The sequence below is a fragment of the Phyllostomus discolor genome, chromosome 4 (assembly GCF_004126475.2).
Source record: "Phyllostomus discolor isolate MPI-MPIP mPhyDis1 chromosome 4, mPhyDis1.pri.v3, whole genome shotgun sequence".
NCBI classification, from domain to species: Eukaryota; Metazoa; Chordata; class Mammalia; order Chiroptera; family Phyllostomidae; genus Phyllostomus; species Phyllostomus discolor.
Window position 1 is genome coordinate 29033762 of NC_040906.2, and position 13844 is coordinate 29047605.

A 13844-nucleotide genomic window follows, 5' to 3' on the forward strand; every position below is an offset into this window, starting at 1 on the left:
ATCTTGGGTACGTTATATAACTGTGCTGGGCCTCCATTCCTTTGCACAGACAGCTCAGTGTCAGCCTGGACTTCCTCTTTGCCAGCGGTGATGAAAACACTGATACAGGGTTGCCCTCAGGCTCAGGGTCAAAGACAGTGAAAAGGCAGGAGCACATTCCATTCCTGGATTATGTTTTAGTGAAATCTCAAGAACTGAAAACAAAAGTGGGACCAGAAAATTATTTTGCCCATTCTTTTTAGTGATTTAAGAATCTTTGTTTAAAGGAGAAACATGTTAAAATGTAAACTAACTAAAATTTATTCCTAGCTTTCTGGGATGATTTCCCTTCTATTCTTGCAGGTCAAAATTTTATTATTATTTGCAAATGACCTGAAGGTTTTTACACTTGTGTTTTTGTGTCGTGTTGGTGATGATTCAAAAAGACAGTGGGGAGGAAGAGACAAAGAAAACTGTAATAGAGAGCAGCTGATGCCTAACACTTAGGTGAATACCAATACAGTTACAAAATGTAGTCCGAAGGCATCAGTACAATGAAGTACTTGGCATCTAGGAATCCTAATACCTTTTGCAAGTAGATTCTCTCTCCTGTACAAGCTCTCCCACTCTCATTCTCTGGCTGTCTCCCTTTCTCCCCAGAAAACTACAAATACAAACTGATATGGGTTTGTCACAGTCATTGGGCAAATTGCCAGCTCACACACTGGCCACTTGAACACCTGCTTTCTACCATGGTTTCTTTCTCTACATAAATTTAGAAATAACAACATGGAAAACTTATTTTTCTTCCTTTTACAAAGAAAACTTCATTTGACTTCTTAGAATAGACATTATGCTAAAGTAATTGGCAGAAAGTTGTGAAGCCCTACAGAAGTACCTGCTGCTGCGTCCACCTGGGAGATTGCCCAGGTGCTCCAGCGGGAGGACGGACAGCTGGATGGAGGGCAGCTTGGGGCAGGGGTGACTGGCGCCTGCTCTGAGTGTGTTCTTCAGATCAAATCCTGTCTCTCTGTGCTCTGAGGACCCCGCCTTCCTCTGCTAACTCCAGTTTCCTCCTCCCTTAAGTCAGTTTGGAGTCTCAATCTCATTCTTACACAACACATACTTCTCCCTGCCCAAGGGCTTACCCACTGGCATAAAATTTCTTACAGTCAGCAACAAAGACCTTCTTTAGTCAGTGAAATGGAGATAACCATATAGGTGTAATGAATTCAGGCACATTTCTAGGTGTTAACTGCATTTGTTTATTAATTTGTTTTAAATTACAAAGCTAATGCATATTTTTGAAAACTAAAATATAGAAAAGCATATATAATAAAAAGTGAATACCCTTTACAGCTCACATTACTAATATAATTATTTAGAAAGTTGCTTTTCACTAGACAATATGATTTCTATTGGTGGAGACAAGCCAACTGTGAATCACATACAAGTCTTCTCTTCCATTCAGCTGGATAGGTTTATGGGACAGGGTAATGGCGAATATCTTCCAGAGGAAACCAGTTAGTGTTTATGCATTTAAAATATGATTTCTAAATTGCTTAAGCATATCTATCAAAATCTAAATGGAACATTTAAAATCAGCATCATACAAAAGCAATACTCTGTGAAACAATTTCTGAACTGTGAAAATCTTTCAGGCCTGGCATCTGAGAGCACAGAAACCGGATGGACTGCCATACTGGAAGAGTCACCCGATTTCCTCCAGAAGTTTGCACCTGACTCATATGGGAATATTCCAAGGAACATAGGATCCAGGTTTGTCTCTTGGAATCTAGAAGAAAAGGACAAATTTATGTTTGCATTTGGGAAACACTTGTGACAGGTGAAAAACAGCAGAACATAAGATAAAAACCACGCAGAGGCCGACCAGGACAGAGAGAGGCCTGGCAATGACAACACGAGGAACGGGGAGGAGTCCGGGAGAGGACTGGGGTCGGGTGCAGTGGAGCAGCTATGAGAACCGAGCCGAGGGCCTTCACACCCTGGAGAAGAGGGACGAATGAACAGTGGAAGCCGTTTGCGTTTCTCCGAGTGAAGAGGTGATTCGTGGGGTTAGGAAAAGACATACAGGGTGCCCCAAAGAGCCAGTCTGAGAAAAGGTATGGGGGGGCTCTCCCTTCAATATAGAAATAATCAAGAAATAACTTGTTCATTGTCAGAGCGGTCCCTGGGAACAACATGAATTCCCTCCATATTTAAAATTCCTGCCACTGAAAATGACCACGGAGAGCTGAGACGTTTGCCTAGCAGGGTGTGGCTGTAGGGGGGTTTCCTGCCATGGGAGCTGGGGAAGGGACCTCGGCCTGTGCGCATCTCAAATGCGGAACTGCGCACGCGCGCCGGTGCGGCTGGGGAGGTCTGAGCGAGACTGCTGGAGCGGCCCATCATTGGCTCAGGGCACAGTTCCTGAACTTCTACTGAGGACCAGTGTGTCCTGGGGAGAAAACCAAGCAAGGGAGCAACAAAGAACTGATGACACAAAAATAAACCTTCTCTTTTCAAGTGCTATGATATGGAGCCCCACTGCAGACGGGGCAGGGCCAGGCGGATGGGAAAAGGCAACTCGAGGGTCACTCTGCTCTTTTGCTCAAATGCCCTCGGGATTCTTGTCACCTTTTCTTCCATGGAAAACCACCATGGTGGATTAATCAAACTTGACCACAAGGACAGGGGCCAAAAATTCATAACTTTATGAGCAGAACATACCATTTTTGTGAACTTATCTTCACAGGCCATTCTGATCTTCTCTGGGGTCAGTGGACTATTGAGCTTCAACGGCCCCAACAGGCCTCGCTCCCGTCGGGCTGTACTCACAGCGTCGTGGATGGCGAAAAACACCGAGCTCCCCAGAAAGACCCCAGACTCGCCCATACCCTGGAGGGGAACAAGTGCACCAGATTATGACTCTCTCTGCACGCCCCCCCATCCCCCGGAGTATATACATGCATATGTGCTTCTATAAGTCTATATGTGCACGGATAAAATATTAAATATTATGTATGTAACTTATTCCTTTAAATTTACTATTTAAACACAATATTCGCAATCTTAGGACTCCAGCCTAAGGAAATGATCCTAAATGTAAAAAGGAGATACAGGCATGCAAATGATTATTGCCAGGAAAAAAAAAATCTGATGCAACCTGATGGCCACAGTAGTTTGTGTTAGGCTCCAAGCTTTAGAGTATTAAAAAAAATTTTTTAATAATATTGTTAAATTATTTTATAGTTAAAATGTTGAATAAGGCCTTTTCTTCTATAGTCCTTGTAAAAACCACAAACCACCAAAAGAGGAATGTAGCCCTTCCCGCCCTGCACGAGTATCACATAAATATGCATTTGTTCAGAGAGCATAACTCACCTTAGATGAATACAGAGTGTTCGAGTTTTGAGATGGAGGCAACAAAGAAATGTGGAACTCTGTGGGGATGTCACAGATGGTGGGGATTTTATACTGGTCCGGACCTCGAGTGTATAGGACACCCTGAGGAGAGTAACTCAGCTCCTCGATTGTATAAAGTCCCATGCCTTGAACAAATGCACCTTCGATCTGAGGCAAAGAAAAAAAATTAGAATTTTCATGTGTGAGAAAATACAGTCAACAGTAGCATCAGCTTCATGCTGTTTGTCTGAATTTTTAAGAGGGTATAAGAGGGTTTTCAGCATGTCTTGGACGATGTCTCTGAAAGTTTACTTAAAAGTTTACCCAAAAGCATTTCTAAACATCTAATGAATGTTAAGTTCAAAGTCAAAGGCCTTGAGTTGAATTCGCAGCTTGATGTTAAAATGTCAAGGGTCCTAGAAGAGGCCTCGGAAAGCCCATAGCTCCAATGTCCTCCTTTTTTCTTCCAGATGCCTCTGCCTGGGACCGATGTGTCCACAGCCCCCAGCACACTAGGAACGGCTCTCAGGGCCCTGTGTAGAACCATTATTCCGTCCCAACACCCTCGCTCGCCAGCTGGCTGGTCTCACATCTCTGGACTCAGTTTCCGCACTTGTAACACAAAGGGTTTGAACTGTGTGCTCTTTGAGCTTCCCGAGCAGCTTTGAAATGCTCCAGTTCTTCGATGTCTAGACCTCTGAATATTTATGTAAAACAGCTTGTGATTTTTCAATCCTGTCATTCACTTCAAATTTAAATTAAAAAGGCCTGTGGGCAAACAAGGCTACCTATCCAGTCACTGCTGCTGCAGTTATTTGATGTTTATTATCCCAATTCCAAACTCCTTGAAGCTGAAGACCCTCACATGCCCAAGACTTAGCACTTGGCGCTACATCTCACTTCTCTCCTAGATGTTTGGGGCTCAATCTGTCCCCTCCAGCTTAGTCCCGCCAGTCAAGCTCCCCAGTCACAGGCTGCGCGTTTCTTCAAATGCTACCTAAGACACCTGTGTTTCCTTCGCTCTTTTAAATAGCAAGAGATGTGAGTTCCATGGCTGGCCTGCATGAGTAGAAAAGTAAGGTGATGAATAAGTGAGATGGGGTGTTTCCTCCAAAGATCCCCATAGCAGTTTTGGCTGTTACAAGTGGGAAGGGAGGCAAATCAGGCACACATACCTGGCCTATGTCAATGGCTGGATTTATACTGTGGCCAATATCCATGACAATGTCCGTTCTGATGTTCTAGCAAGAGAAAAAGTAAAAGTGTTTATTGTGGTGAACACACAACTTAGGAAAAGAAAACTGAGAAATAGTTCCTGCCAGGGTGGCATTGACATAGAACCTTTCCTTGGGCCACATTATATTTCAGCAGAGAGAGGCAATATCTTATGTCGCATAGTTTATTATGTATAAATTTCAGAGTTTTACAAACACTCTTAACTGGCTTAAGCACTGATTGTTTTTATTGGAAACAACAGGAGAGAAAAATATTTACTTGACTCTGATTCCAGCTGAGTGATGTAACATACACCGAGTTTAATCCACTACGACAGACATAAGATATAACACAGGAAACAGAAAACGTCCATGGCTCTCGTGACCCTTGTTGCAAAACTTTGTGGTGACCACACAACCCAACATCCAAAGTCCAACTGGCTGCTTGATGTGTACTGAGTCACAGAACTCAGGGTGCATCAGCCAAAAAAAAAGTCTTTCAATTGTCACCTGTTCTAGATTTTTCATTTTTAGAGCAGAAGAGAGAATAAATCTAACATTGAGACCTGGACACTAAAAATTCTCTGGTAACGTACAAATGCAGAGGAGTGCGGCGGGCCCAGCCGGGCTGGTGGGAATGCCTTGGCTCTCCAGCAAGTCTGCACCTTCTTTTATGTGACACCACGGTCTCATAATGGTAGAATCATAACAGATTCCACTTCTAATTATCGATGGAACAAAGGAAAGTCAAAAGTGTCCTTATTTGATAAACAACTTTCATCTGACATATTTCTTAGGAAAATTAGATAGTGATCCAGAATGTTCTACTATAATACAACTTCAGAAACTTGCCTTCTTATTTAAAGACACAATGAGATGTAAAGTTCTCTTTGACACCAGGTAGTAAGGCTGGCCTTCCATGACAGAAGTGGCCTCAGCTGAAGGGGAGGGAAGGGGAGGAGAGGGGAGGGGAAGGGAGGGGAGGGGAAGTGCTCTTGAGTCTGCAGTTACTAAAGATTTTGCTTTCAAGACTCTGGACTGACTACTGCTTGTCATTGTGTTTTGATGGGGCTGCAAAGAGCGGTTTCAGGTTGTGGTTGTCAGCCTGTGAGATGGCCCACGATGACCCCACATCCAGGTATAAGGCTACATAAGGATGAAGCCTTATGTAGTTGCCTCCTGCACTTGACCAGGGTTGGTTCACGTGACCAGTGGGATATGGCAGAAGCAAAAGTCTGCCACTCCAACATTAGGTTATAAAGACTGTGGACTGTGGCTTCTGTCTTGTTAGCGGATTATAGATACTTATGAAATCCTTCAAGAATGTCACATGATGGCACTTCACAAACGTGGTCACCATACCCAGTTGTCCCAATAGTCTACATGGAAGCCCCCTTTAGGCTGCATTTCTTCCTGGAAGTGATTTCTCTCCTTACGCTATTTAAAAGGGCCAGGGAAGCCCTGGCTGGTGTAGCTCAGTGGATTGAGCACGGGCTGTGAACCAGTGTTGCAGGTTCGATTCCCAGTCAGGGTACATGCCTGGGTTGCAGGCCATGACCCCCAGCAACCGCACATTGATGTTTCTCTCTCTCTCTCTATCTCCCTCCCTTCCCTCTCTAAAAATAAATAAATAAATACAATCTTTAAAAAAAAATAAAAGGGCCAGGGGAATAAGGAGGAGAGGCCGCTGGTTGTTTTCCATGGAAGCGACCATAGCACCAAGGCTGAGCTTCTAGTTCCTTCTGGTAACACACAGAAATTACCTTCCGGCCAAACACACGGTGCTTCTGGGGCGCCCAGGGAGACGGGGTATGTGGGGTTTCGGAGGATCTAGAGTGTGGCCTGAACCCCCTCCCATTGGTACTGACCTTGTGAGCTCCTGTCAGGCAGTCTATTTCAACCTCAGAACAGGCGGCTCCAAAAACAAAGTATTCAAACATTTGGCCTTCGCCTGTCTCCCAGTTCATGGATGATTCGTAACCCCTGGAGAAAAGAGGATTCTTGAGAAGTGTGGTTATGTGATGGTCTCCTAACTGCAGACTGTGACGACTCAACAGGCCCATTAGGGGCTGCGCCCATGTGTGTGCACTGCAAACCAGAGGAGTAGACTTGTACTGAGATGAGCCAGCAGATAACACGTGCAGTGAAGGTGCTGAATAAATTGGCATTACTTCCTTCTTATTAAGTTTGTTTTCTCTGATAAAAACATCCACTGGCTCCCTATCAATGACTCCTTATGCTGGAAGTTAACTGTTGACAGTATGATTACCCATCCTATTGCTTTGGGCTAATGCTGGGGCAGGTAATCCTGTATCATCAGATTGGGGAATTCCACCTGCTTTTTACACAAAACACTGCTTCAAAGGTTCATACTGGCTTGTTTATTTGTCTTTCTGGCTCCAGGACTCAGGCGCCAGGTGTGAGGGATCAGGCCCCTCACTGTCTGTCTCCTGCTTTGAGACTACTCCCGTGTCCCACATCGCCCCCGCTCGACTCATCTCCAAGGACACCGAGTGGATGGCATGGAGAAAGACAAGCACAGGCCAGCAGGTCGCCAGCACTTTCTACCCTTTTCTCCTCTCTCCCCCAGCCAGGAGGTGGCCATTAAAAATGCTCCCAGGGCTTCCTCCTGACAGCCAGCCAGTGCCCTGGGGCGCCCGTGAGCACAGGCCAAGTGCCCAGGCAGGTAAGACCCTGTGTTGCCCTGCTCTCTGATGGCCGACACTCTCCATTCAAATAGGCAGGTACTTTGTTTCCCAAAATAAGTGAGTTCCAGTTGTTCTGCATCTTGTTAACATATTGTTTATTGTCAAATTTCTTATCTTTTGCCAATCTAGAAAGTATAAATGGTGTTTATCTTATTATGTGTTTGATTTGCATTTTTAAATCTTTGTTTCCTAACATAAGGGATACACTGAGTTTTCAACAACAGGTCAGCCACTGCTCTGAGTCCCTGTTAGTGCTCTGCCCTGACCCCACTGAGTGTATATCTAGAGGGTCATACAGGGTAGAAACCCCTAGAACTACCCTGTATAACCTGAATCACCGATTCAACCATGTTTATTTGTGTGCTTATTCATTTCCCAATAAAAGCCTTTCTGGACATTTGGATTAAGCAGCAGCTAAATGTTCTTTATAACAGTGGGTCACTAGAAGGTACAAAATCAATCGGTTCCAAAATTGCAAACAGAAGCGAAACTCTTCCTCAAGGTGCCACTGCTACTTCCCACAGCCTGCGGCGGAAAGGACCATTTACCTGAAGTATCCAGTAGCCGAGAGACTGATGCTTTCATCAAAGGCGGCCTGTGCCTGTGAAAGAAGGGTACCACGTGACACAATAAGGATGTTAGAGGAAGAACCACTTCCAACTTCAATTTTAGCTTTAGTACACGCTAAACAAAGCTACCAGTGGTAATAACTAGGAAGAACCAACAGCAATTTATTCCTTCCAGTGTTATCCACCTCCACGGGCCTTTGTGGCTCACTGGGTGTGGTAATAACAGCATTTGCTCAATGTATCGCCGCTGTGATAAACGATGCCCTGGCATGTCACACTCATCACCTGGACGATGCTGGGCAACCCACAGTCTGCTTTTGAAGACTGTCACTCAGTTATCTGGAAAGACTAAGCCTATTAAGATAAAACATTTCTGGAAACAGTGGGGGGCAGTTGGATATTTAATTTTTACATCATGTATCTATAATAGTCACAGGAAAAGGGTAATAAATATTTTGCTAAATTGTACCATTTAAAACTAAAGTTTGTCCTGACTGTGCAGTGCACACAGTTGACTAATAGTGAAAAAATGGGGGTTAGGTCCAAGCCCCCGAGTCTGAGAGAGGAAATATGTGAAGTGCAGCCATTAGAGAAGAAAGTGGGCTGAGTGGCAGCTTCCGTCCTCCATGGTGGAGGACTGGCCCCCTCGCGCTGCATCGCACCCCTGGGAGATGGTGTTTCTCCAGCCAGACTTTCTCAGCCGTCCTGGGCCTATGCAGCACAGGGCAGAGAGCAGGAATAAATGTGCCCCCAAAGGATTGAAAGGTCTCATAAATATGAATTACAGAATGAGTCCTAACTCTATGGACTAGAAGGAATTGTTTCTAAGTAATACTTCCCAGATGTTATTTCCTCCAGACCAGTGCTTTTCATGTGACACTCTAGACGAGGCAGCATGGCACACACTCTCAGCCTTTACTGCCATTCGTTCCGTATCATCGGGAACTTCAGAACTCATCACTCCAAAAAACTTGCTAGTTGGATTTAGACTGTGTGCTTTCTCTTCCAGCTACATCATATGTAGCTCAAAGGAAGCGGTTGAGTATTTCTGTTCCATTCCAACTATTGGCTGAACACACATACACCCAATGGCTTGCTTTTCTGTTTCTACATAAGTGCTTACATGGTTTTTAGTTTTATAAAAGAAGAAAGGGAAGTGTTTTCTTCCCATTTTAGGAAGAGTAGAACCCAAAGAAGGAGAACAAACAGACCTACAGCTATTATCTAGACGATACACACAGTCAACAGTGTTGTAATAACTATGAGTATGTATGGTGTCACGTAGGTACTAGATTTATTGAGCCGTCACTTCAAAGTTATATAAATGTCAAATCACTGTGTTGTAAAAATTTATACTGTATGATTTCATTTTTATAAAACTAGACAAAGCAAATTGATCTGTTAGTAACAAAAAGCAGATCCATGTGTTTGGGGATGGTGGGGTGGGCACGGGAGGGAGGGAGAAGTGGGGATGGTTCCGAAGGAACATCAGGAATCTTTTGGGGGTGATGGATATGTTCATTAACCGTGGTGATGGTTGCATGTATGTACACATATATCAAAACTCATCAAATTGTACATTTAAATATGTGCAGTTTACTGCATGTCAGTGATACCTCAGTAAAGATATTTAAAATAAAAAACAAATATATTAAAACATTTTTTAAAAAGAGTTCTGGAGCAACAAACATCTTTTTCTCCAACAGAGGATTTTCTCCCATCAGGCGATGATGCGATTTCCATATGCCAGAGAGAGCCGAAGGGCCTCTGCTTGTCCCTATGCCTCTGCAGAGCCTGCTAAAATGCCCTTTCTGCTGACGGTTCATTCACATGCATCTCTTGCACTCCCCCCGCCCCCTGCCGCCTTTACTCTAACACAAAACACAAAGAGATTCTCACCCAGTCCTTCCAAGTGCCTCGAGGGTTCTTGCTGATGATGGGTTCAAGGCGCTTTAGGAGAGTTTGACAAGCATCCTAGGGATTATTTTTTAGTTAAAATTCTGATCATAATTTCATGCGAACACCAATATCAAGGCCACATGACATGTGCCATTCTCGGCTTATTTGAGAGGCCCCAGGAACATGGAGAAGAGGCCCCTCCTGTGGGAGGTGATGTGACAGGTCTCAGGGGGGAGGGCTGACATGTGGCTGCCCAGGATGGGGGCCATGCTAGCCGGTCAGGACTTCACAGAAAAACTGTTGGCAAACCAGCAGCCACTATTTTAAAACACAGCTATGGTCACATTCATCTTGTGGGAAAGCTCACTCAGGCAGCGTGAAACCAGGACGAAAGGCAAGGGAACTAGGGTGGAGACAAGAGCCTGCACGGCCCTGGCAGGGGGTGTGAGCCTGAACGGAACAGCCATGTTATCAGAACGTGGGAGTGGAAGGGCTCTTTCTACAGGGAAGTTTTTGCACAGAATCACAGTGACTTGCTAACCAGTGAAATGTCATGAGGGAGGGAGCATGAGCGGTGGCATTTCCAGCTCAGGGGAGTGCCCGGTGCTACACCGCTGGATGGGCTGAAGAGTGGGGAAGGACAGTTTCCACTGAGAGGGCGTGGGCAGGAGATGAGAGCTGGATTGATTTTCACCATCTTCTGAGCACCTCCCGCGTGCTGGTCCTGAGGGGGTTAATGCTGTGGACGCCACCGCAGTGATTCTTACCTTTATTGCCAACCCATTGAGATCCGCCACCACAGAACCTCCGGAGACGTTTGTGTTAGGGATGGTTTCTGTGCTTGTTCCTCGCAGGTGGACATCCGACAGCGGCACCCCTAATTCACGACTAGCCACCTGGGTTTTAGAAGAGAGGGGTCCCCCCCCCCAAATACTTTGGTTAGTCACAGACCTATGCACGTGCTCACCGTAGCATCTGTGTGAAGTCCTTATATGCCCAGTGGGCAGGACCATAACATTCTTTCAGCCACAAAAGGTTCCTCTTTATAAAAACCCTGCAGCCAGTCTGGACCCCAAGCCCTGAGCACGTTTTCTTTTGCTTTGACTGTCTGATGTGCAACAGCATGAGGAAGAGAAAACAGAGCCCCACGCCAAGGCAGGAAGAAATGCTTTATGTCTTTGTCATCGTGAAACCAACATCTCGGAGGCCTTTCCTACACTCCACTCTGCAAGATGCTAGAAAAGACAACCCTGTGAGAAAGGAGATGCCTTGTCCACATTTCTGGAGGTGGTCCGGGAAAAGAGCACCTCTGAGAAAGAGTAGTGGCCTTGTAACAGCAGCAGCACCAGCATGCGGTCACAGCAGACGGTGCCGCCGCCGCTGGCCAACACAAGGACTTAGCAGGCAGCTCTGTTCTTCCTCTGTTTCCAGCACTGGAAACGCTGGAAAAATCTTAGCAAAATCATATTACTGACTTCAGCTGATCCAAAATCCCCTTTCCTGCTATGTAGCTTAATAGAATTTGTTCACGGCTGTGAGAGGCACATGGTCATGTGGAGTCCTTCTAGACCACTGACTTTCAGAAGATCGTCCGCAGGAAATACAGCAGCTGTGACATAAAGGTCTGGTGGCAGGATCAAGGAAACACTGACATCTTGCCCCCAAAGTGGGGAAAGATATGACCAGTGACTGACAACATAAAAGAAAACAGATATTCAACATCTCTCTAATCAGAAAAATGCAAATTAAAGCAATAATGAGGTACTGTCATTCACCTGTTGACTTATCTGAAATATTAAAACAACCCGTAACACAGTGTTGGTTAGTGGTGCAATATGATGGCTACTTTCCAGAAAACAATTTTGGAATATGTATCCAATGATCAAGTGGTAACTGGTTTAATAAAGGTATTTGTGGGATAAAAGATATACCCTATGGCCAGTAATTCCATTTCTGAGAATTTATTCTAAAAAGGTATTCATTGATTACAGGTTTATGTAAAAAAATTCACTTAAATGTTCAACAATCGAGGAAGGTTAAATGAACTGTATATCATCTGTATGCAGCCGTTATAAGTCGTAAGTGCAAAGAATGACAGGAGGAAGTTCCCAGTCTGTGCAAGGACAGGTGAAAACCCAGGACACAAAATTATATAAACAACATATGAGCAACTTGGGGGTAGGGGGAGTCAAGATGGGAAAGAACCCAAAACAGTGATTATTGATAAATGGTGGAATTATGTAGGGTCCTCTAAAAAAGAACTATTTGTCTCTTACAAATGTTTTATAACCTGTATCATTACTACTATGCAAAACAGAGTATTATTATTAGCAAAACAGAAACAGTACCTAGAAGTTAATCTAAAGTTAAGGAGCCAAAAGGAAACTGGTAGAGTTTGGTTAGAAATATCAAACCAAACCAATACCACATCAAACCATTATGTGATTTATAATATCAATTGTTTAGAGTCCTTCCTATAAAAAAGCCAGAAACAGTACAGTACCTCGGAACTTGACCGGCAAAGGTTTCAAAAGGAAACTCACCTGTTAGTATACCTAAAGGAAAGCAGCAAATAATCACACAGCCTTGCTTAGCAATAAGACAACCTGAGACTCTTCTGCCACATTCTTTTAAGAGGGTCAGTTACAAACTGGCTTGTTCATCCAGGTTCTGCTTATAGCTTAGCAGTTTAAGTGGTCACAGCAAAAGTCTCCTCTCCTTTTTATTTTGGAAGAGAGAATGTACATTTACAGTTTCTCTCTCATACACACACCTATAAGCACACATCCCATGTCACCCAATTATTTGCATTCTTACCTGAATCATTTTAGTGTGGACCCCCTGCCCCATTTCAATTCCACCGTGAGTCACCAGCACAGACCCGTCTAGATATATGTGAACCAGGGCCGCAGCCTATGCAAAAAAGATACAGTTTCCATGATCTTTCAGACTGATATTATCACATGTCTTGTCAATTATGAACTTTCCCCTGGAAATGATCCCCTCCCTTCCATCTCCTGCCAAACATACACAGACACTTTCTCTGTCGCCCTGACAGTGCTGAGCAAAGCCAGGGCAATGTTGGGGCACCTCATGACCACCCACAAGAGGCTAGATTGCTGCTGGCTTTGAGTCTGGGGCAGAACTCTGCTCCTTAAGCTACTATTTCCTCATTGGGACATTTGAGCTCAATGGTATCTTTCAAGGATACCCCCACATGGGTGGAGCAAAATTTAGGTTTGAAGTTTTTCTTGGGAGGTGGGTGTCAGTTTTACTATGCAAGGAAGGTTAAATCTACAGTAGATAGTTTAGGAAACAGAGAGAACAATTATTTATGTGAACACACAGTCCCACAGTTGTAGGTTGTTACAGAGAAGCAAATACGAAAATCCAACTAAGATAAAGCAGACAGACATTAATTTTTTCACTGCAAAATGAACTAAGCCCACTCTAAATCATCTTGGCACTGAACTGCAGAGCTTTAGTTGAAACGGAACTTGGAAGTAATCTTATCTAGCTGTGCAGCAATCCAGAGGGATCCAAAAGGAACCAAGCTGCTAACAGAATTAAAGCCTGCTGTAATCAGAAGCATCCAAACTCTAAGCTAAACATGTTTTACAATTAACAAGAATATGCCATCTTGCAAGTCTGCTCATGCTAGACTAGGGAGTATGGCGATCTCTCAGGAAACTGCAGAAAACAAGGAGGCTTCTTCAGTTTGGGTCTCCAGTGTAAGAGCAATATTAACAGCATATGGTCAGAAGAAACTGCTTCTAACACTGTGGTTCAGGAAGGCCTCCAAGGCACACTTGCGCAGCTGCTCCACCGGGAAGCGCCGACCCCGCAGATGTGGGCTGGAGCTGCCAAGGGTCACTGGAAGCCCTATCAGCTAGGTTTCTAAATATCTAAGCGTTGATCCAGAGGGGCATGGTTATCTAGGATTGGTGAAGGCAGGGTCTTCGGAAAATTCTAGTAACAAGCTAATTTCCATTTAATAAAGCTAAAATCTGAGTAAGCCTTTATTACTCTCTGAGATTTCTTATAGACAACCCTGCTCATAAACCAAAGTT

General features: G+C 44.3%; 1 protein-coding gene across 2 annotated transcripts in view; it reads right to left on the reverse strand.

Annotated features, from left to right (window-relative positions):
- Nucleotides 1-428: 428 nt before the first annotated feature.
- Nucleotides 429-13844, reverse strand: part of LOC114495389 (aldehyde oxidase) — a 71262-nt gene continuing 57846 nt past the window's right edge. The window contains exons 27-35 of one of the 2 annotated variants that reach the window (XM_028510655.2): nucleotides 12592-12687; nucleotides 10542-10670; nucleotides 9775-9849; nucleotides 7855-7907; nucleotides 6467-6581; nucleotides 4560-4625; nucleotides 3364-3552; nucleotides 2710-2877; nucleotides 429-1774 (exon numbers count right to left, since the gene is read on the reverse strand). In XM_028510655.2, the coding sequence (XP_028366456.1) occupies nucleotides 1724-1774; nucleotides 2710-2877; nucleotides 3364-3552; nucleotides 4560-4625; nucleotides 6467-6581; nucleotides 7855-7907; nucleotides 9775-9849; nucleotides 10542-10670; nucleotides 12592-12687 (942 nt within the window). In that variant the 3' untranslated portion in view covers nucleotides 429-1723. Of the gene's footprint in view, nucleotides 1775-2709; nucleotides 2878-3363; nucleotides 3553-4559; nucleotides 4626-6466; nucleotides 6582-7854; nucleotides 7908-9774; nucleotides 9850-10541; nucleotides 10671-12591; nucleotides 12688-13844 lie in introns of those variants that run through there. The other variant, XM_036023115.1, reaches the window with a different exon arrangement.